The sequence below is a fragment of the Argentina anserina genome, chromosome 6 (assembly GCF_933775445.1).
Source record: "Argentina anserina chromosome 6, drPotAnse1.1, whole genome shotgun sequence".
Lineage (NCBI taxonomy): Eukaryota > Viridiplantae > Streptophyta > Magnoliopsida > Rosales > Rosaceae > Argentina > Argentina anserina.
The window spans coordinates 29,481,349-29,504,400 of record NC_065877.1 but is presented as its reverse complement, the minus strand read 5'-3'; the positions used below and the strand labels follow the sequence as shown (position 1 = coordinate 29,504,400).

Below are 23,052 nucleotides of genomic sequence, written 5' to 3'. Positions count from 1 at the left end.
ATACAGATGCCAGAGGGATATGTGACAGTGAGGATGAGTTGAACTAGTAGCTCCACTTTCTGGACCAAAGAGGCTCCTAAAAAGTATACATCTATAATCCTTATCAACCAAAAAGAAGAAGTGACCTTACAAATCAGCAACACCTCCTAAAATTAAAGATGCAAGATTGCAAGGGGAAGCAAAGTCCAAAAATGATTACTCCAGACCTATGTAGCACCGACACTTCTAAGGCCGGAGTGTCGGAGTGTCTGACACTCCCCGACACTCCGACACTTCCCTGACACGCCACGTGGCGTGTCAATAATATTGACTTTTCCGACACTTCTCCGATACTTTGACAGACACGCCACATCATCATTTTATATTAAAAATATATAAAAACAAAACAGAATTAACCCAAATTTTGCATCAGCCCCATCGTTTTCCCTTTCTTATTTCATTAGATTTATTTCTTTTGATTTGTTATTCAATGGAATGAACTTGAATCTTTTATGCATTATTTCATGTGTTATATATTTCTTTTATGCATTAATAAATATATTAAATTATATATAAATAGCCGTGTCGACGCCGTGTCGGAATCTAGGTTTTTTAGATTTGTCGTGTCGCGGTGTCGCGCCGTGTCGGTGTCGGTGCTACATAGCTCCAGACCAACAAAATATCCAAAGAAGATTGTTCAACATGAAGAACGCCAATTTATTCATTCAGCTCATGACAACAAAACCCGCACAATCTGGTAGTCTACCCACAGATGAGATGGCTCATTAATCTGGCAGAAGGTTCATCCACAATCTCTGTGTGTCACCTGAACATTTGCATTACAAACTAGGAAAAACACTATTTTTATCTTCAATTGTATTAAATATATTTGCTGCATAAGGAAAGTGTATTGAATAACTTGAATCATTGTTGTTCAAATGATGATAATTTAACCTGCACCATTCGGGAGGCGTGCAGCAGCAGTTGGGGTAGTTCTGGGAACAGTTTTTCGTAATTGTGCATGAGACTCTGCTTCCTTCTCAAACAACTTGACCAGCTCTTGGAGCTCTAGTTTTCTAACTTCAGCATTCTCCTCAACATTAGGTTTCTTCAACCCAAGGTTAACCAATCCAATTCCAATTAGTACAACCCCCAAGAAGACCAGAGCAGCAGAAAATAAACCAAATGCATATGGTGTTCTTGCGGCTCCAGGTATTCCGTCTACATTGATCCCAAAAAGTCCAGTTATAATAGAAAGGACAAGGCCACAACCCCCAAACACTCCCAAATTATGTTGAACTGTTAGGCTTTTGTCCTGGAATCAGAGTAGCATGTAAGAATCTGTAAAGTCCCACAACTACGTACATCAGGCCATCAGAAGTCCACACTTATTGGGAATCAAACTAACTAAGAAAGTTAGTTTGAAGTTAAACATGAACTTAATCCAAGAGACTTAAGCTAAAATGAAATCGCCAAGTTTATGTACGCCTAAGGATAAATAGAAGCTTTCATGTTTATGGCAGAACTCGATACAAACAGTTGTAATGATAAAATATAGTTGCCTAAGGGTTTGGGACTCCCTTAACTTTGTAATACAAAGCCAAATTTAGAGATGAGTATGTCCAAGGACTAAGCACCAGAAGAACATGTATGTTCCTTTACATTAGACTGAATGCAGTTGACAAGTGTATTTCAAGCTGACATTTTTCTACTGATCCTACTCCTTGACGTCTACATTTACACCTTGATCCGTATTATTGCAATCATTAACAAGCATTCAAGTAGGAGAGGAGCAAGTGTAATTTCAGGTTACTTATCATCATCCGCAGTGCATATGTTAGTTGTTCTTGCGACCGAGTTCAATATGTATATTAGATTTCTTACATGTTATGCCGCTGGTAATTTCTATCTGTATTTGATGTAGAACAAAGATGAAGTAAATTAAATCAGAAAAATATAAAGACAATGAAGTGGCGATTAATCAAGAAGAATGATTTGAAACTAGGTAATTCGCGCGTTCTAACACAATTAGCTGCTGTAATATTTAAGAATATGATCTTTTAGACTTTTTGGGTTGCTCGTATGAAATTGCAGATTTTAATTTGTGAATCAGATTGAGCAGATTTGAGCAGATTTTATTCAGAATGTCTGTTTGAGACGCATAATACTTTTCTGGAATGGGAACGACGAGATCTACAAGACTCACTTTAGTGAGCCCCGTTAAATTTAAACCAAATAATGACATTTTACTATTCCGATTCGGGATTAGTATTTTAGACTAGTTATATTTTACTTTTAGAACTTTTTTTATTTATGTTTATTTATTTCTTTTTTAATTTGGATTCTTTAAGTTTCGATGTTAGATTATGACTTTGGGTTATTGATGCATATATAAACATCATCTTTCTTTGTATTTAGACAACTTTTATATCAATAAATTTTTGAGTTTTCTCAATTATCTTGATGGATTTCAGAACTTCTCATGGATTCGAAAAAACCTAGTCTTGTGGATTCCAACGGGTTAGTTCCGCTGCATCAGCATTTTCATTCGACAAAATTTTGTTCACCAGGTCACTCAATTTAGTCAATTATAACAACCAGACCTTATGATGAAGGTAACTTATTGAAAACGGAACAATCAAGTTGCCATAAGCTATTCACAAATTAATACTAGCCAAAGTAACATTTCTCAAATATGCGTAATCAAATGCAGTTTCCATCAAAAGATTCAAAGAAGAGTTGAATGAACAATAAAGTATTTTGAGAGTATCTTTTTTTTCAAACCTGTAACTATGCACGGACAGTGCTCTGCATCACATCTTGAATGGTAAACAATCGACCACGAACTGCTTCTTTCTCTTCCATCATCTCTCTTGTATACTTTGTAACTTTTTCCAGCAACTGCCTTGTCTCAAGTGCCACAGAAGCTCGAACACAATTTCTTGTCTTGCATGCAGAGACCACTTCACTCTTATAACCTTGAAGGTGTATAAAAAAAAAAATCAAGTTCATGTCAGACTCAAATTTCTATAAGCTATGATCAGAGAAAAAAAATTCATCAGTCCAGTTATGTTGTTAACTATAATCAGACCAAAATTTGGGAAAGAGATAGACATCACAATAGCAAACCAGACGTACATAAATAAAGCTCTTCTCTTATAAAGCACAATTATAGAACAAAGAACCAGCCACAGCCTAACTTGTGAAATAAATCGATCACACTACTACACAAGAAGAAAATTTACTGCTATGAGACCTGATACCTGGGTTGATAACCTTCGGATTTCTTGGTTCAATATTATACTGAACTGATGCATATCTTCATGGGTTCTCCTATTCATAAGTGAATATCATTTTTGGGTACGTAAAACGTTGAAAACAGTACAGTTCCAATGTAAACATTCTTCATACTGTGATTAAATAGTCCAGTGTGCACTGCAGCACCTGTTCATGAACTTCAGTTCAACTTCATCTGCCGCTCCAAAAATGGATTTGTGAAATAACCTGAAAGCATTACAGATTCAAGACATTATAGTAGCCGCACATTTCACTTCATATAAATCAGTAAAGTTTGTGCTAGATATCACATGTAACTTTTAGATGATTTTTAGTGGGAAAAACAGAATAATCTGACTGATAAAGTAATTGATCATCTTTTGACAACTATTCTCTCAAAAGTAGGTGCGAAACCAGAGGTCGACTAATTTGACTGAAAGAAGTAGTGAAGAATATGGAGAAGGGCAGAAGGCAGATCACCAGAAGGAAATTCCGTACCTATCATCCCAACATGCAAGGCGGCAGGCTAATTGTGCTATGACTTCATGAATTGTTCGTGGCATGGTAATGCCCTCAGTAGCAAGCAGCTCCTTCACGAATAATTGAGGACATTAAGCAGGCAAAGAGAAACATCCAAAAGTCGAGAATAACTTGTTCATGAATGTAAGCAAACCTGAACTTCTGCTATTCCCAACACATTAATGTTATGTGCCGAACCTTTAACATGCAATGCTGATACTAGAAAATTCTGTGCCTACCATGATCTAAGAACAATGGGAATGTCATCTTCATCAGCAAATGGGTCACCTGCAGACTGGCCCAGGAGCTCAAATAATAGTCCGCTAGCAACCCTACAGGAACCTGGTAATAGAACAGAAAAAATACATGCATTTACAAAAAGATGCAATGTCTGCATGTGAAACAGATGGTATGATGACATCCAAGAGATCCTGTACATGACAAACACATATGCTACAAAAAATGTCATTATATGATTCGTAAGACAATCATATATACAGCCCTTCTTGGCTGCGGAGGTCCGCATCAAGATTTTGGTGCAGATTTCCATCTTTTTACCAATTTTTGATCAAATTTGTATATATATAATCATATATATATATATATAACAAATTCTTACAAAAGGTAGTCATTGAGCCCAATAATTAAAAAACAAATAAGTACTTTCGAAGGTGCATAAGTGTCTTACCTCATATAGAAGGTGCTTCATTCGATCACTTATCAGCCTACTTTCATCTCGCAGAGCAATACTGACAGCAGGATGCAGCCATTGAACAGTAGTCACCCATGAGTTAACGCATGGATGACCACTTGACCAGCAGCTACGTGACACCACCAAGTCGGCCCTACCGGCCGTTCCCAGTAAGGAGCTGCCACATCTGCTACCGCATCATCATCTTCATCGCTTGCAAACTGCATAGGCTGCGAGTCCCAGCCATCATCAACTTGCACTGTCTGGACTAGTTCAGAAATCCTATCCCAGCCAATCGGTACCCAACAACTTTTTGGAAGAGCTTCTCTCCCACGGAAATGGCCTGAGTGAGAATCCTGTTTGCAGCTAAGGCCTTCTTCCTTTTGTTTCTGACCAACTCCTGAAACTCTTTTCAGTGAGGACCTACATGAGTTCTTCACATTCTTTCTCGAGTGACAGGACTTATTCAGCTCCGGTGACGAAACTTGCTTGTTTGCTGCATCCTTTACAACAAATTGAGCTGACAGAACCTTTTTATGCCCTCGAACAAACTCAAATGCACAAATGAGTCGATCAGTCCAAAGATCTCTAACTGGACTGACATCACTACTATTAGAATCGCGTTTCTGATCCTGTAGCTTATTCATGTGGTTTCTCACAGGAGTAGTCATCATTCAAACTGGCCTTATCTATCCACAGTCAAACAAAGCCTATGAGCAGAGAACATCAATATCCAGAGCGCAAATTAAAGAAAAACAAAATTTTCCATCACAAGTTCACAACTATGAGGCATATATCAACAGATTTTCAGAAACTCTGATATCAAGTTCACAACCAACAAGCCCCCAAGGTAAATTATAGCTCCAAATCCATTGCAACTTTCCATATTTTATCGTTTAAAGCACATGTGAATGATCCAAAATTCCAAATACATAATTAAGGCTAGCATAGAAGCACATCAGTTCCAGCAGAGAACGGACCTGAGTGGCACCATGATATCACCGATATCTTTTGGCCCCAAGAAATAACCTTTTACATGAATTCCAATACCATAGTAAAGCTCAGCTATTTGTATCTGACTTGTTACAAGAACAAAACTTTAGCATAAACAGCACATATCAGTGATCAATTATCATAAGATGAAGACTTGTCAAACCAACCTTACCAAATGCCTGGTAAGAAGGGGAAAACTAAGCCCAAGCAAGAATGAAACTCAATAACAAAACGTACCTGACAGAATTAAGGTTGATGAGGTTGGGTAATATGCGAGGCCTAAGAAGAAAGAGGGAGAGAGAGGGTGTTGTGAGAAGATTGGAAAGCAAGTGTTCAGCGGTGAGCTTTGGCACGTGGAAAGCTTTACAGTGAGGCTGCATGAGTGTTGGACTAGAATAATGAACAAGTTACACCAACACTGACAATGTGTCAAACCCAGGTGTAAATTGTTCGTTATTCTAGTCAAATCTGAACTCTGCCAATTAGAGATTAACTTCATTCGTTTTATTTTATTGGGTTTGATACGAGGCATTATGATTCGCAACTTTTGTACTGTAATTTTGTTGGACGCATATTATTGATATATTAGACTTAGGCATTCTGTGGAGGATGAAGGTGATATGACTTATGACCAGTGACTTGGGATATCGACAATAATGTAATCAACCTAACTTTCTCATGAAGAGATTGAGTAAAGGGAGCTAGAGGCCTAGAGAGAGTCGGACGGCCGTGCCATTGACTAGAGACCAGTGTTCTAAATATCAGGATATATTGGGGATATATCGGCGATATATCGGTGATATTTAGAAACCGATAGGATAAATGCCATATCGCCTTAATATATCGGTCAACTCAAAAATATCGGGTCAACATGCGATATATCGGTGGATTTTTTTCGTTTGACTTTTTTTTCGGTAGACTTTTTTTTGGTGGACTTTTTTTTTTCTGTGGACTTTTTTTTTCTGTGACTTTTTTTCTTGTTACTTTTTTTCGGTGATTTTTTTTTAAGGAGACGATGTCGTTCTGAGGAATTTCAACGCAAATAGACATAATGTGATTTATGAAGATGATTTTATCTCAGAAGATGAGGATGAAGATAATAGAGAAGATGATTTTGACTTTGATTATGATGATGAGAGAGTTTATAATGCATGAATGCATAATCAATATCTCAATCTATCTTTTGTGCACCTATTTTTGTTCAATTAGTACTTAGTAGTTAATATTATTTGGTATATTTTGAATATTTTGAAGTATATGTTTATAAATATATTAAATTTAAATTAAAAATTAACAAAAACGATAAATCCGATATAATCCGATATATCTCGATATATCCCCGTTATATCCTTATTTTACAAAACCGATACGATGCCGATAACCGATATTTAGACCATTGCTAGAGACTACAAGAAGAGCCACCTAGCACCGCCTAGAACCGTCTAGCTCAACGTCTAATTCCGGGTCTCCCGCCTAAGTACCGCCTAGCGGCACATTATAAGTTCCCTTAGAATCACGTACCCCAGAACCACTCAGAAAGGTTCTCGATATATATAAACTATCGAATCTTTGGTACAAAAGGGGGATAAAATGCATTTATTGTATCAACAGTAGTATTTTATATACTTTTCTCATGTTTTATTTATGGACTTTTAAGGTTCAAAATTTAATTACATCATTGTTCTTCCACGATGAGTAAGGCGTAAATGAATTACATAACACTAAGTTGAAAAGTGAACTAAAAAATTTGTGAAGCCTTAAACACTTGAATTAATGTCCAAAATACATAATCCAGAAACGAATTTCACTGCAAATGCTTTCATTCAATTTTATCTCTGGTTCTCTAAATAGTGTTAATTAACGAAAATACTTCTTACAGAGCCATGCCTGCTAGTCTCACAGCCAGTCTCCGCTCTCAAAATCACCCCACTCTCCACGACCGCCTATTTCCCCGCACCAAAGGGCCCCGCAGGCCTTCGTGGCCCATCCAAAATCGTCTGTGACGAATACCCAAATCCAAACAGGCAGTAAAACTAGCACCACCTCCTGACTTTTACTGTTACTATTTCGAATCCTACTTAAAATCAGTCCACCACGAAAATATTATTTCCAAAAAAAAAAAAAAACGGGGGAGCGGGAGCCTATAAAAGCCAAAACGATAAAGCGAGAGAGAAAACCAACGTCGTTTATCGCTGAGAGAGAGAGAGAGACTGTGAGGGTTTTTGTGATCGGAAAATTTCTTTTTGGCCGCAACCGTAAATTTTCCGGCGAGGAAGAAAATCGTTCTTTTGTTTTCCGAGTCTTGTGCGGCGGCGATGGGCAGCGAGAGCAAGAGCGGAGTAGGAGGAGGAGGAGCGTCGCAGTTCCTGCCGGGGACGAAGAAGGTGATACAGAGCCTGAAGGAGGTCGTCAACTGCCCCGAGGCTGAGATCTACGCCGTGCTTAAAGAATGTAACATGGACCCCAACGAAGCCGTACAGCGCCTCCTCTCTTTAGGTTTCCACTGCCGCCACCACCACCTCTGCTTCTTCTTTTTTTTCACCGTTCGTTCTTTTATTTAATTAGAAAAGTAAATTCGGAATGAGGTGAAAGCTTTGGGTTTTTTTTTAAAAAATATTTTTTTAATGGTTGTAAAGTGTTTGGTTGATGTGAAATTTGGGATGAGATAAGGAATAGGATTGGGCCTCCTTTTTTTATGAGTAAGGTGGGATTTTGTTCTGGCTTTGGCATATTGGTGTGAAATTTGGATTTGTTTTTCTTGAAGTTTTGATTTTTTTTTGGTTGCCGGGAAAATTGTTAGTGTGAGGACTGAATGGTTGGACTGAATTGACTGTGTTGTAGTGGCCTAATCTTTTTTATTATATTTTTTTATGCATTCTGCTGCTGAGAAATGAAATGGGTAGAAGTTGAAGAAAAGTTTGGACTCAGAGTGTTGCTTTATTTTAGCAATGGCAAAAATTTACGACTTTAGTACTAGTATGTGATAGCAGTTGAAGTAACAGACCTTGTGGCGTTGTAGGTTGTGTTTCAATTTTTTATTGGGAAATAGTGGAATGAAACATCATGCATATGCTCGGTTTAGTTTGATCTGAAAGGTTTTAGGCGTGCTGCTTCTTGTAGTATATTGAGTTTAGTTTTATATCTACTTGGTGGAATTTGCTTATACTACTTTTGGATTCAATACTGTTTAAATTCATCACTGAATCAGTATTTTGTAATTTTGTAGATACCTTTCATGAGGTGAAGAGCAAACGTGAAAGAAGGAAAGAGGTATTTTTGTGAAATTCCTCTAATTTCAAGTTTCTGCCTTTCTGTAAAATAAGATCATATTAACTTTTTTGTCTTGTAGTTTGCAGCTTAGAGGGTTTTGGTATTTCATCTGCCTGTCTTTTGCATGGGATGAATGTGGTTTAAAGTGAAAGTTCAATGTCGGTTAATATGTTAAAAAATAATAATAATCTCTGCCTTGCTGCTAGTTTTTTTTTTGGTGACATGTGATTCTTTTCTTCACTATGTATGTTATCTATTTTGAGTTAAGATTGAGTATAGTGAAATTGACATGGTTATAACAGCTTTCTCTTTTTCATCCCACATTCTGTGCTTTTCATTATTTGTATTTTATTAATAGTTCAGGCGTTTTTTCAAAATTGTCAGATGAAGGAAACACAAGATTTTAGGCCGCGAGTTTACAATGGTAGTTCAATTCGTGGAGTTAGAGCTGCTACTGAACACATTACCGGATCCTGTGGGTCAACTCAAATGAGTTACAATGGTATATTGAACTTTTCTAGCATAGTTATGCATTTCATTATTGCATGTCTTAGTTTTCAAAGTTTCATAATCTTTTTTTAGAGCTTGGTAAAGCCGCATACAAAGGACAAAACGGGTTTGCTGCTCCTTCACCTCATCCTTCCATTGTAGGAAGAACTACAAACCAGCAACCTTTATCTCACAGGCAAGTATTACTATGAGATTCTAGTCTGTAATTCCCTTTTTTTTTCATTACAGATGTAATTGTGGGAGAATGAGATCATAAGTTAGCCTAGAGTTCTTTTTTTCTTTGTTGGGTTCCCTCAGGCTACATTGATAATTTATTGTGGTAGACTGGCTTCCTAGAGTGGTAGACCCACAGCGCTTCTGACAGTGGTAGAACTCTACATCACGTTCGACAGTGGTAGAAAATTATACACAATCAGGAAGCCAGGTCTGGATTTGCGTCGAGTTGGTCTACCCTTGTAGGAGGCTAGTCTACAACTATAAGGGGGTTTGCAATTTGCATTAATGCATTGTGACATTCTATTCTTTGTTTGCTTTTACTGGAAGTAGAAGAGTTGTAAGTTAGCCGATTATATGATAGCCTGATGATGGTTTATAAGTTTAAATTTTAGTAACTTTGCATGTGGTAGGGTTATGTTAGTGCGTAAAGATTGAGGAATTCGAAACGGGCAATGTTAGAGAGAAAGGATGGAGGAATGGGAAAAGGACAGTGGATGAGAATCCCAATTGGATTTCTTTACTGTAAAAGTGAAAGTTGTTTAATTGAATGGCGTAACTGAGGCAGGATTGCATGCTACATGATCTTTACTTTTGTTGTTAATATCAGTGTTAAATCAGGATAGCAAACAGTCAAATCTGTAGAATAATCACATACTGCTGTTTATATAATTACTCATGGTCAGATTATTTTTCAATATCTGCTGCAGTGATTCTTTTAGCAGTTCATTAGGGTCGGGTGATGTCATCTCTGCATCTGCACAACCTTCTATTGGAAATCAATCTGCTTGGTCGACCATGAGCTCAGGACATTTTTCTATGGCTGACATTGTAAAAATGGGTAAGAACCCCAGTAAGGGTTCACATATATCATCTGAGATATCATCTTTGCATCAAGATGCATGTGAAACAAATTCGTTTAATTACAATGTGGGATCTTCCCAATATTCTGGTGATGCTGCTGGACAGAATGCCCTCGGTGATGAATGGCCTGTGATTGAGCAGTCAACAGCTGCCAATGGGTCATCAGCTATAAATGCAAATGAGGATGCGCATACTAATAGGTCCAACTCATATTGTACTGAATCCAACATGCTGAGGGATTACCAGCCAGATAAGGTCCGTGGTTCAGAGGTGGGTTTTAATAGTGAAAATCATGGTTCTGACCATAGTGTGTCTGGTAGAGCCAAGATAGTTGATGGTTCTAGTGGAAGATCTTATCGTGTTGACAGTTTGTCATCTAATTCAAGTTCTTGTGGCTCTCATAGGCGTACAAATGAGAATGAGGAAGGTAATGGTTTTACCTACAAAAATGGTACAACTCCTATCTCTCTCTCTCTCACTCATTGCTCATAAGTTCATGCTACAATTCATAATCAAACACAATTTTCTATATTGACTTCTTTCTTCTCATAAAGTGATAATATTTGTCAAAATATTATTTAAATGCAGAATTAGAAATTGGATAGTTAATAATATATAAGAATGGTTCATGTCGTGCTTGTTTGGTTCAAGTTATATCATCACAAACTGAATTAAGCATGTCCACCCACTCATGTTGTTTTACTTTAGTGCTGATATTCTCGGTCTGTTGCCTTTTGTGAACTTTTAAAATTCACTTATCACTGAGGGAACTTTTTGTTACCTTTCATAATAATGTTTGGTTTTTGTGTAATTCAGGTAAAGCATTTCCAAATCAGTCTATATCTGATGATGTTGCTGTATCATCAGCTACTATAAACATGCAGCAACTGAGTCTGAAAAAGGAGGAGCCCGAGGATCAGTGTACAGTAGTCCTTCCAAACAATTTGCAAGAATTGGCTGCTGATTGCTCACATTTGAGTTTTGGCACCTACAAATCAGGAAATAATACTGCTTCGAGGTCACAGTCCTTCCAAAATGACTTGGGAGGAACCTATTCAGGAGTAGATGCATCATTTTCTGGGTACTTGGATACCAGGCATGAAGCTTTTTCTCAATTCTTATCATATTTGAGCTGTAATGTCTCCTAATTCTTTGATTTTTTTTCTTCTGTTCAGAAATTCAGGATATAATCACGATGAGCTACTTGGATCCTTATACGACAACGGGAGAGCAACCATAGATGCTAAATATTATGATTTTCCTGCAAATTCACAGCCGGAGCTAGTAAAGCATGATATTCTTGAAGCTCTAGGGCATAAAGGCATCACAGCTCTACCTGATTTCAGTTCTGACAACATCCTGAGAGCCAGTTCTGGAATGTCTTTTGCATGGGAAGAACCAAAATTCAAAAACGTTCCACCTCTTCAAAGTGATATGGTATATTATATTAGACAATTCTGCATGATAAAGATTTTTCTTTTTTAAAGTTATCGCATCTGTTATAAAAGAAATTTTTCTGCTGCACTCTCTGATTATGGATGTTGTCTCTACTGCACTGTGATCACGGATGTTGTCTCTGCTGCATTCTGTTCTCATGTATCCAGCCTAGGTTAACATATTTTGGATGAATTTCGTAAGTATTGGACAAAAGCTATTTCCATGCAATGAAGCCATGATTTGCATCTGATGTAAAGTCAGTTGCTGTTTAAAGTTTTGGCTTCATGGACTGACTGTACTTGTGGTTGTGAAAGCCTTATATTGGCGTGAATTTTCTTTTTTTGATTTGCTGGAAGTTGTAGCATTTGATTGGTGCCCTCAACCTTTGTCACTGAGTATTTACGTATCAAATGAAATTTCATAGCACTCCACTATCAGGTTTTTTTTTCATGCAAAAGAAATGCCATGTTACTTTAGAAATCAAAAACGAACGCGGAGCCGACTTCTGTTTTCATCATGGGTGTTGGAGAAATTAAAGAGCCAAGCAATTCTCATTTGCATTTATTTATCATGATCATTTCAACATTTCGCGCAGGTCCGGTTATTTAGCAAGTTGTCTGTTTTGTGGTCTTTGGGGATTCTTATGTTATTTATATACAATTGCAAATACTAATAAATCTTTAATTAAATTATGCCCATCTGGAGTCTGCTGGTGTACTTTGTTCTAATGTTTCAGCTGAGCACCCAGAGTATCAGCTCCATAGCATGCAGTTCAGATTAATTGTTGTCCGGCTTGCAGATGTTAATAGTTCATCTTAGATATTTTATGTATTTGCAATATTTTCTGATCTCATTCAAGTTCCCTCACTCTATCTTTATCTTATAAAACTTCAGGCGTATCCAGATTCTCTGCGAAGTGATCTTTTGGAGTCGACTTTTCAATCTTTAAGAGGTTCTGATCTTCCATTCTCACAGTTATTGGGGACACCATCAATGCCTTCAAGATACAGCAGTGCAGTTTCATCTGTAAACAGTTCAACCATTTCGATGTCTGAGGTAAGCAATGGGTGGATCCTTCTGTACGTCAAACTCATGTGATGTGTATGCTCCAGTGAAATAGTTCCTGTTTATTGGACCCTTAGAAGAAAGGTCCTGTCCTCTTGCAATGTTTCAATGACAAAATTAGATATGACTGCTGATATCTGTGGCAATTAAATCATACAGGCTCTGAGATCTGCTGCCTTGCCTTTAGCTGAGGTGTCCTCTGTGCTTCCTCAGCACCTTACAGCTCGGTCATACATTCAACCTACTTACGAACAAATAGCAAATATTATTGGCTACCCCACTCCACCTCAGAGCTTCTCGCGTACACCAGCATCATTGCAGCAAGCATATGTAGGTGGTGCTGGCCTCCATCAATCTGTGTCAGGAATGGAGTACAACCTCCCACAGCACAGAAATGGTGCCTCAATAAGCAGAGTGTCACCATCTGCTGCCGGTGGTGGCCATGGGAGTTTTGGGACCTCTACCAATGTTCATGGAAATTATTTGCATAACTCATCTGTTGCGCCGATCAGCAATATGGACTATGATGATGTATTTCGTTCTCAGTACAAGGATGGAAACCACTTAAACCCTCTTCACCAGGTACAGCTCTTTTATTTAGCTGTTACTAAGTAAACTAGTTCAATATTGACTCATTCCTCCTTTCATCTCACATCTACTTTTTTTTATGAAAATGGTGGTCATATGTGAAGATTTGCAAGTGGTTGTTGACATCATGATTGAACCAATAGATAATAGAAACTGATAGAACTTTTGTGATAAGTGGTGCATCTCATGCATGTAACAAATTTCCTTTCTTGTAGTATCACAAGTCTTGTTTGCTGTGTTGTTTCATGGGTCATGTTATCACTTTGATTTCTTAATCTCTTTTCTAAACTACTCTGTGTGGAAATCAGAGTTCAAGAACATTGTCTTCCGCTCAAGACAGTGCATATAACAGCTTACTTGGGCAGAATCAACAGTATGCAGGATATCGACAAGAGCAGGCTGGACAGGTTCCTTCACAACTGCAGCATTACGGATCCATGGGATACCCTGATCTCTATAATTCTCAAATGGGCTTAACACAAGAACGACAACGTCAAAGCCACAATGAATCAGGCTTTGGTGGTATTGCTGGTAGGCCAGACTTGTCACCTCAGCAGTTGCACCAAATTTGGCAGCAGACTTACTGAGTCCTTTTTGTCTATTTTTTCCCTCGGGGTTGTAGCGAGTTTGGGGTTGGCTAAGTAGGGTTGTTTACTAAGTTCAGAATCACGGTGGTACTGGCTGGTTGACCAATTGTACATACTCTGAACAAAGAAGTTATTGTTTTGTGCCTTTTGCCCTAATGCTGTATCCTACGAAACTATGTTGGGGCATAATTTTTGAATGAATGGGACAGCTTGCCAATTTTGACTTTGCTAGTGAAAGGGCTACTTGATATCTTCATTGCGTTGTGCTGCACATTAGAATCCCCATTAGCTAAAATTGATTAAGAGTAGATGTTGGTAGTGTAAGCTCAGATTAACCAACTTGTAAGATTTGTGAATGATTTAAGTACAATACGAGCCATATCCGACTGTTGGGAAAGGCAATTGACATGAAGAAGTCAGTTGGGAGTTAGGCAGTGATTGTCACAATGGAGTTTAATAAAACTAGTGATAATTATATGGTTGGTATCACTTAAACATCTCCTAATCCTGGTTCATTCTTTCTGGTTTGCTCATAAAACTATTGGCAATATATGGTACTATATATAACCACATTGTGAATGCAGCTCATGGTGATTCTCTGATCATTGTGTATGAGAAAATGGCAGGAAGTGCGGATCTAACAGGACCTAATGTTGTGTCTAGAACTTCAGTCGACCGGAGCCAGGAGGCAGATAAAAAAGGTAATAATCATCACAGGCCTGGCATTGATGCATTGCTTGTGATACCCAAAATACCAAAGCCAATGCAACCGGTTTCTTCAGCATCCGAAGGGGAGACAATCAGGCGACCTCGTGGCAGGCCGGCAGGGTCTAAAAACAAGCCAAAGCCGCCTATCATTGTCACCCGCGACAGTGCTAATGCGCTGCGTGCGCATGCTATGGAAGTGAGTTCAGGCTGTGATGTGAGTGAGAGTTTAACCAACTTTGCAAGGAGGAAACAAAGAGGCATTTGCATACTGAGTGGAAGTGGTTGTGTAACCAATGTCACACTGCGGCAACCAGCTTCCTCTGGAGCCATTGTGACCCTCCACGGTCGTTTTGAGATTCTCTCATTGCTCGGATCAATCTTGCCTCCTCCAGCCCCTCCTGGGATTACAGGTTTAACCATATACTTAGCTGGGGCTCAGGGGCAGGTTGTAGGTGGGGGTGTGGTTGGTGCACTCATTGCCTCAGGGCCAGTTTTCATCATGGCTGCATCATTCATGAATGCTACGTTCGATCGTCTTCCACTGGATGAAGATGAAGTAGCTGCAGCTTTGCAAAACCAGCAATACCAAAATGGTCGTCACCACCACCTGGATATGTCAGATTTATATGGACTTCCTCCAAATCTGCTCACTAATGGTAATGTGCCCCCTGAGGTATACTCTTGGGCATCAGGACGAACTATGTCAAAGACATGAAACATGATTGGAGCACCATGTCACCATTAGTATCTGGCATTACTATTCTTCATATGTATTGTTACTTGTAACAAGGGTTTGTATGAAAAACACATGCCCCCTCAAATGCTGGGTTTTCGTGTTTATGTAACTTTAATTAAGTATATATACACATCATGTAAGGAGAAGAGTGGCTTCTAATACTTTGAATTTTTCATAATTTAAAAGGCAGCAAGTTCATCATAATCTGTTGCATTTCCTTGCAACATAAATCCCAATCCATTCAATAGTGTATAAATCTCGGGGGCTTTTTGATGCAGCCTTCCACCAGCTATAAACTCATGAACCTCTCCATCCACTTCGATCAAACTGCATCCCGGTTCTTTCTCAATCTTCTGCTCTTTCATTAAAAGCCTTTCTCGCATTGCTTCCTGAAATTGACTAGAGGCAGCATAAAGATTTGACATCAACACATAACCACAACTGTCACTCGGATCCAACTCAATCACATGCTTTGCTGCCCGCTTAGCCATCTCCATGTTTCTGTGCTTTCTACAAGATGAGAGCAAAGAACCCCAAATGATCGCGTCGGCTTTTATTGGCATACCGTGTATGATATTCTCAGCTTCTTCAAGAAGTCCGGCTCTGCCTAAAACATCAACCATGCAACTGTAGTGCTTAATGGATGGTGCAATCCTATATGTTTCTATCATTACTGAAAAATACTTCCTTGCATTCTCCACCATCCCGGAGTGACTACATGCGGTTAGAACACCAAGAAAACTGACATCATTGGGTACAAAACTCGAAGATTCGAGCCTTGAGAATAGCTCAATGGCTTCTTCTTCACAACCATTAGTGGCTAACCCCATAATGATGGAGTTCCAACAAGATAACCCTGTTATAGGAGCTGCCTCAAACACACGAACAGCTTTTTCAATGCTTCCACATTTGCAATACATATTGATGATTGCTGTTACAACAATTGCATTGAGTTGAATACGATTTTTCCTTATATATTCATGAATCCACTCCCCTTGACTAATTGCTCCTAATTGAGCTGAAGCATTCAACAGGCTCACCATTGTAAACTCACTAGGCTTCATCTTCTCCTTCTGCATTTCACCAAATAAATCCAATGCTTCTGTGTACATTCCATTCCTAACATATCCACCAATCATCGAATTCCACGAAATCGAATTCCTTTGTGGCATTTTATCAAACAGCCTTCTAGACTCCCCAACTTCACCACATTTAGAAAGCCCCATTATCATAGAATTCCAAGCCACAATGTCAAACTCCAAGTCTTCATCAAACACTCTCCTTGCTTCACTCAAGAAGCCACAGTTTGAGTACATATGTATGATGGTGTTCCTTATAAACTGGTCACTTTCAAGACCCAACTTTACAACTCTCCCATGAAGCTGAGCTCCATCATGGGCACACCCCACTTGAGCATAAGCCTTGAAAACTGAAGGGTACGTCAACCTTTGTGGCAGGACAGTTGAAGTGACCAACATGTCAATGAAAAGAGAAATGGCAACTTCAGGGTTTGAGCTGTTGGAGAAACCTCGAATGATAGTGTTCCAGATGAAGAGGTTTGGGTTGTGGATATGTCGGAAAACTGCGTAGGCATAGTTGATGTTTCCGACCGGGGAGGCACAAAAGGCCAAGACACGGCTGCCGGCAACTGTGTCATTGACTAGGCCGGTTTTGATGAGGTGGGCATGGATTTTCTGGAGGTCTTTCATGTTGGTGCATTGGTTTTCTAGCATGGCGAGGTGTGGTTGGTCTGAGATGAATTTGGATATTGAGGTTGATGAAGTGAATGAGCAACAACATGGTGTCATTTCTTGTGCGGCTCTTGTTTTCTGGAGTTCTATCTAACTGCTAACCCCTTTCATTTGAAAAATTGCAGAAGAGTGTTGTCTGGTTTGTACTACAGTATGTGAAAACAAAAGGCGTCAAATACGGTTGCCGACGAATTCAAGAGTTACTGATCTTTTCCGACGATTGTTGGCTAACAAGGTAAGTTTTACCGTTTATCTGGTAACGTTACAATGCACAAGTGATTATCTAGCTGGAATGACACAACTGTAGAGGAAAATATGTGTGAAAATTTAGAGTGTTAATACGGAATTTTCTACTTACACATGTATATGATACCCACGTTACAAATATGACAACAAATTTGTTGCCATTATGGTAAAATGAATCATTATTTAGGTAATTAGTTAATTATAGGTAATTACTTCACTAATAACATTTTACAATTTTTTGAACAAATTGTTAGAAACATGGTAATTTTATTTAATGATATGTAAATATGTAAAATGAATCGAATAATTTAATTGTCAATGTCATAATTTAGTTCAATTAAATCGTTGTTAATGTAGTAATTTTGTGAACTAGCATAACAGGTAAAAGTATTCCATAGTTTTGTGGTAAAAACTAGTTTTTCCAAATGCTTTAAACCTCAGTCACTAAGTAATGAAAGCTACAGATATGTGCAGACTCTAAGGTGCCTCAAAATTAAATTTAGGTACACTGTTTAATGTTTATAAATACAGATGTTTATGATGGCTACAATTCTACAAAGAAAGGATAATTATAATAGAAGGCTGAATCTTAGCCCCCCAATTATTTTATACTCTTTAGTCTCAATCAAAAACATTCCCACTAAATACTAATGGGAGGGGATTATAGGAGTAACAATCAAGAACTGCCTTTCTTTAGAAAAAAAGCATAAAGCAGAGACTAGGGTTGATGGATTATACACAGTGTAGGTATATTAGGAATTCAATTGGTCAAAAGTGCAGGCTTAGGATAGAATTCTAGTCAGTCCACTTTAATATTCATTTCATCAATTCAGTTTACTTTGTTCAAAATATGGTACCCCACATACATTTCCAGATACAAACACTGATCCATGATTAAAATGGTAATCAATGACTAAGCATAGATGCTAATTAGGAGTCTGAGAAAGTTTTTACATACTAGTAGAGAAGGAGGGTTGGCTTGTAAGCTAACTCATTAACTGTGGTTGCTTTCCTTACATAGAAGCTAGTCAAGCTACTAACTGGATTTTACAACCATGTTTGAGTAAAGATTCAGCGAGTTAAAATACCCGAAAGTGTCATGATTATTTAGATTAATAATGCATATTAGTTTAATGATATGCCCCTGATTAGGATGTCCTAAGATTGATTCAACAATAACAGATGTTGCTGTATAATCACAGAAGAAAGAAGAAGAAGCAGCAAAAAAAGAAAAATAATGTACAGATACAAATATGCTTGTTGCTTATCCAGTAGGTAGTCATACTTCTTCTAATTAACAACCTAACTATCTACAAGGCCTTGCAAGAAAATCTATCCCAAGTTCCCAACAACAAAAGAAACCAATAAAGACTTCACCTATATGTTGTTTCTAATAATCTTCAAGGCTTTCAGACTATAATTTGGGTACCTAGCTATGTGATCATAAAGAATTTGGAACTCTACTGTCTCCCACCAGAAATAAAGTAATTGAAATATGGTGATTAATGGCTACCAGATTCAGTGGTATCAACCAACATAAAGAAAGGAGTGTGAGAGAAAACAGAGAAAGGCAAAATGAACATATCACCACCATCATTACAATCATCACTAACCATCCCGCAGAGACCAAACCTAAATTCCAAACATTTCTCTCTTTACTTTTTTCTTCAACCTTCTTCCCTTGCCCTCACTTTTCCCTCCTTTTTGCACCCTCCCTTTGCTTGCACCTCCCCCCTACATTACACTAACAACCCATCTCTCTCTCTCTCTCTCTCTCTCTCTCTCTCTCTCTGGGTTGCACTTCCTTTCAAACTTATATATGCATATTTTAAGTACATGAAATTGACAAAGAGGTACAAAAATCCTTTCTTTTCAACAACATCATTCATAAGTATCCAGTTCAACATATCCTTCTTGTTCTTTCTTTCTTTCAAACCGAGGGAAAGTAGGACTAGGTAGAGTTAACACCATATCGAAGAACCACAAGAGCAGCAGAAGAAGCAGAAAAGGAGGAGAAGGAAGAGGCATCAAATAGAAGCAACAGAGGATGGTGATGATTATCGGTGGAAGGTTTAACTATGGTTTAATAGTTTTCCTGATCCTATTGGGTCATTTCTTCTGTTCAGGTGAATTCCTTTCTTGATTTGAACTTCATGCGGCTTCTTTCCAGTTTTATATTTGGTTTTCTTTCTAATCCAATGTGACAGCATCTATTATTTTGTTTTGTTAAATTTTATAATGTGGCAATAATCCCCATTAGCTTCTTTAACTTTTTCTTTGTTTCTGTCAGCCTTTGACAATGAATTTTAATACCTTAATAATCCTCTTCCCATCAACTTTCGGCTACTAATAAGAATCTAGTTATGTGTTCGTTGAGAATCCAATTTCTGAGTCAGAGTTTGATTGACTAATGGATATGCATATTTCTTGCTCAGAAGGAACTTTGTCATTTTAAGTGTGGTTCTTTTTCTGGATTCTTAATGGAACACTGATGAAGTTTCATTCCAAATCATTTCAAGCTAATCACTATTTTTTTTCTCTTTTAAAAATATTGAGGTGCAATTTTTTTTATCTGCATAATAAATCTCATTTTGGATCATTAAGATTCCTCAAGATGGCTTTCTGCTTATGTTTGCATTCTCCAGATTTCTGCTTCTTTCTCTTTTCAGAAGCAGGGTTTAGAGTACTAGTTCTTCAAACTTTTAATGATGATGTTCATTTATATCCCCCCCCCCCCGGCTTTTGCTTATATATATATATATATATATATATATGACTAAGTCTTAATAGTTTATACTGTAACCAAAAAAAAAAAGTTCAAGACTTGATCAAATGATTACTATTTGGGATAAATTGTTGAAACAATATGTAGGGTATGATGTTGTTTTTGAAAATGGGAACAAATTCAAATTTGGTACCACTATTGCCATGTTCAAAAGGCACTGGAATGACTGAACAGAATATATAAAGATGTCCTTTCTAGTACAGGTCTGAAGGTGAGAATCAAAGAACAAAGCCATGAAGACAAACAGCTACACATTACCACTTCAATTTCCACAACCCAGAATGACATCACTACTCCAATAACCACAGTTCCTACAATAACTCCCACCACTACCACTTCATCGACACCGATTATGAACCCTACTTCCACACCAGATTCAACCTCTCCAGTTACTATAACCCCCTCTTATAGTACCACAACATCATCTACTTCTGCAAGTTGGTGTGTTGCTAGCCCAAGTGCATCAAAAATGGCATTACAAGTTGCATTGGACTATGCTTGCGGCTATGGTGGCACTGATTGTTCAGAGATTCAGCTTGGTCGAAGTTGTTACAACCCCAGCACTGTCCGAGACCATGCTTCTTTTGCATTCAATAATTTTTATCAGAAAAATCCAGTTCCAAATAGCTGCAATTTTGGTGGCACTGCTGTCATCACCAACACTGATCCTAGTAAGACACTACCTCTTATTTTTTGCATTTTTCTTATTTTCGGTTTTCTGTTACAAGAACCATTGACTAGGTACATCTTTGTGAAAAGTATAGTTCGATGAACAATTTCGAAACATCATTTACTCCCACTCCCTATATTTTTCTTAATTTTAACATTGTGTTTGCTGTTTAGGTACTGGGACATGTCAATATCCATCCACAAGGTAAACTTCCCCATTCTGCTTATTTACTAAAGTTCTGCCACCACCTATTTAGTGAGAAATATCAACTTTCTTATGTGTATACATTTTTTTTAATGAATGAGGGGTTAGGCAAGACTTATGTGTATACATGCAATGGGTTTGCAGCACAAGTTCATCGGTTCTGAACACAACAAATTCAAGTGGATCGACTGTTTTCGGTGCGGTACCTTCTGGTCCTTCTACCTCTTCAGCAGCTGCTGCTGCAAGAAAGTTGCGTAGCCTGCAAAACTTGTTCACTATGATGTCTCTGATGGTGGTTCTAATTGATTAAAAAGCTCAGGTGTTTGATTTGGGGGATAGTATGTAGCATATATATGGGGAGGCACGCATTTAAAAATTAAAATGGCTTACTGCATTCAGATGACTTTTGCAATGGATATATCAATATCTTTTCTTATTGATGAGACCTTAGAAAAGGGTTGCTTCTAGAGGTAGCTATGTAGCAGCTACCAGACCAAAAGAAATTCTTGTAATTCCCAATAAATTTTGACAGGAACTTATTGATACATTGTACAGTAGTGAACAATGGGCTTGGGCATTTCTCTGTTGGTTCTGGATCTGGGTCTGTCTGTAGAAGCAGAACTTATGTGTGTAGTATTTGCCTTGATAATTTTTTTTAATTGTTCTTTCCTCTTTTTTTTTTTGAAAGGATCTTTTCTTTTATCTTCTTCTATTTATTCGAATATTAAGCACGATTTATTCATCTTACAACTACAAAAAAAACATAATTGCAGGACATTATTTAAAATAAACAAAAACTTTAAATTTTGTTTTTGTCCTTAACATTAGGGCTAATAGAATGATCAGAAAAAAATAAAGAGTATTGCATTATACACCCAATTTTTTGACCCCATTTTAAACTAAACTCACTCTCACTTTAAGCTAAACTATTAGCTTTTATTTTAAAAAAATTACACAAATTGCCACTATTTAAATTTGCTAAACATATATAAGTCAACTTCCAAAAATAACGTCAACATTAAATATCTTAATTGCATATATTTTTAATTGTAATTTCATTAAATTTGTCATAATTGCCAAAATGATGGAGTTTTCCTAATTGAAATGTTTTAATATATTTTATTTTCAGTAATCTAAATTTTTTAATTTAGAGGTATTTAAATATTTTGCCTAACTAAAAACTAATTTAAAATATTTACCTATATATTATGATTATATTCTCTTGTCAACCTATTTCTTAGGTATATATATACAGTCTCTATCCAGAGTGAAGCTTCACTCTGAAATTACAGAGTGAAGTTCTAATTTTGGCACACTTTTCGGTCAATTTTTTTCACCATAAGTGATTCAATATTTAGGTATGTTATTCAAGATCATCTCTACAAAATTTCATCTAATTCGGACATCGTTAAGGTATTGAAATTATATTAAATGAATGAATGAATTAAAATTATTCAACGTGAACCGTTCATGTAAATCTCAATTTTGAAAGCTCAAACCATTATCAAATTGGATGAAACTTTATGGAGATGATCTTGAATAACATACCTAAATATTGATGAGCTTATAGTGAAAAAATTTGACCGAAAAGTGTGCCAAAATTGGAACTTCACTCTGTAATTTCAGAGTGAAGCTTCACTCTGGATAGGGACTATATATATATATATATACATATATTCTACCATTGTGAGTTAACCATGACTATTCAATAGGTACATGGTCTTTAAACTCTTTTTCTTTGTATGATACCTGGATAATAGATTTTTTGTTAAAGATTTATTTGTTCTCTTTGTTAGATTAATTACTATATTATACCTATAGTTGAGGGAATAACATCTTACATGCATTTAGGTTAAATTCGATTCTCACTTATATATTAGCTATTTTGTAGGTAAAGTGTGAATTTCAGAGCTTATTTTCCTATCATACAATTGATATGAATCATATGAGAATAGACCCA

The 23,052-nt window shown here is 37.3% G+C and overlaps 4 protein-coding genes and 1 pseudogene across 5 annotated transcripts; 3 read left to right on the top strand and 2 right to left on the bottom strand.

Moving 5' to 3' along the window:
* Window positions 1-928: 928 nt before the first annotated feature.
* LOC126797239 (uncharacterized) lies at window positions 929-5,136 on the bottom strand (annotated as a pseudogene).
* A 2,451-nt stretch (window positions 5,137-7,587) lies between these two features.
* On the top strand, window positions 7,588-14,219 carry LOC126798200 (uncharacterized). 2 transcript variants are annotated; one of them, XM_050525087.1, is made up of 10 exons: window positions 7,588-7,954; window positions 8,685-8,728; window positions 9,113-9,230; window positions 9,311-9,413; window positions 10,162-10,742; window positions 11,132-11,396; window positions 11,491-11,752; window positions 12,647-12,808; window positions 12,977-13,399; window positions 13,771-14,219. In XM_050525087.1, the coding sequence occupies exons 1-10, from the start codon at window positions 7,774-7,776 to the stop codon at window positions 13,990-13,992; spliced, it is 2,361 nt and encodes a 786-aa protein (XP_050381044.1). In that variant the 5' UTR covers window positions 7,588-7,773; the 3' UTR covers window positions 13,993-14,219. The 2 variants fall into 2 exon arrangements, with proteins under 2 accessions (XP_050381044.1, XP_050381043.1); XM_050525086.1 differs by having other exon boundaries at window positions 7,591-7,954; window positions 13,714-14,219.
* A 298-nt stretch (window positions 14,220-14,517) lies between these two features.
* Window positions 14,518-15,440, top strand: LOC126798201 (AT-hook motif nuclear-localized protein 16). Its single transcript, XM_050525088.1, has one exon. The coding sequence runs from the start codon at window positions 14,612-14,614 to the stop codon at window positions 15,413-15,415; it is 804 nt and encodes a 267-aa protein (XP_050381045.1). The 5' UTR covers window positions 14,518-14,611; the 3' UTR covers window positions 15,416-15,440.
* A 175-nt stretch (window positions 15,441-15,615) lies between these two features.
* LOC126797238 (pentatricopeptide repeat-containing protein At2g42920, chloroplastic) lies at window positions 15,616-17,244 on the bottom strand. Its single transcript, XM_050523899.1, has one exon. The coding sequence runs from the start codon at window positions 17,242-17,244 to the stop codon at window positions 15,616-15,618; it is 1,629 nt and encodes a 542-aa protein (XP_050379856.1).
* A 1,962-nt stretch (window positions 17,245-19,206) lies between these two features.
* LOC126799499 (glucan endo-1,3-beta-glucosidase 1-like) lies at window positions 19,207-21,735 on the top strand. The gene is made up of 4 exons (XM_050526711.1): window positions 19,207-19,559; window positions 20,422-20,889; window positions 21,062-21,092; window positions 21,237-21,735. The coding sequence occupies exons 1-4, from the start codon at window positions 19,481-19,483 to the stop codon at window positions 21,400-21,402; spliced, it is 744 nt and encodes a 247-aa protein (XP_050382668.1). The 5' UTR covers window positions 19,207-19,480; the 3' UTR covers window positions 21,403-21,735.
* Window positions 21,736-23,052: the final 1,317 nt, after the last annotated feature.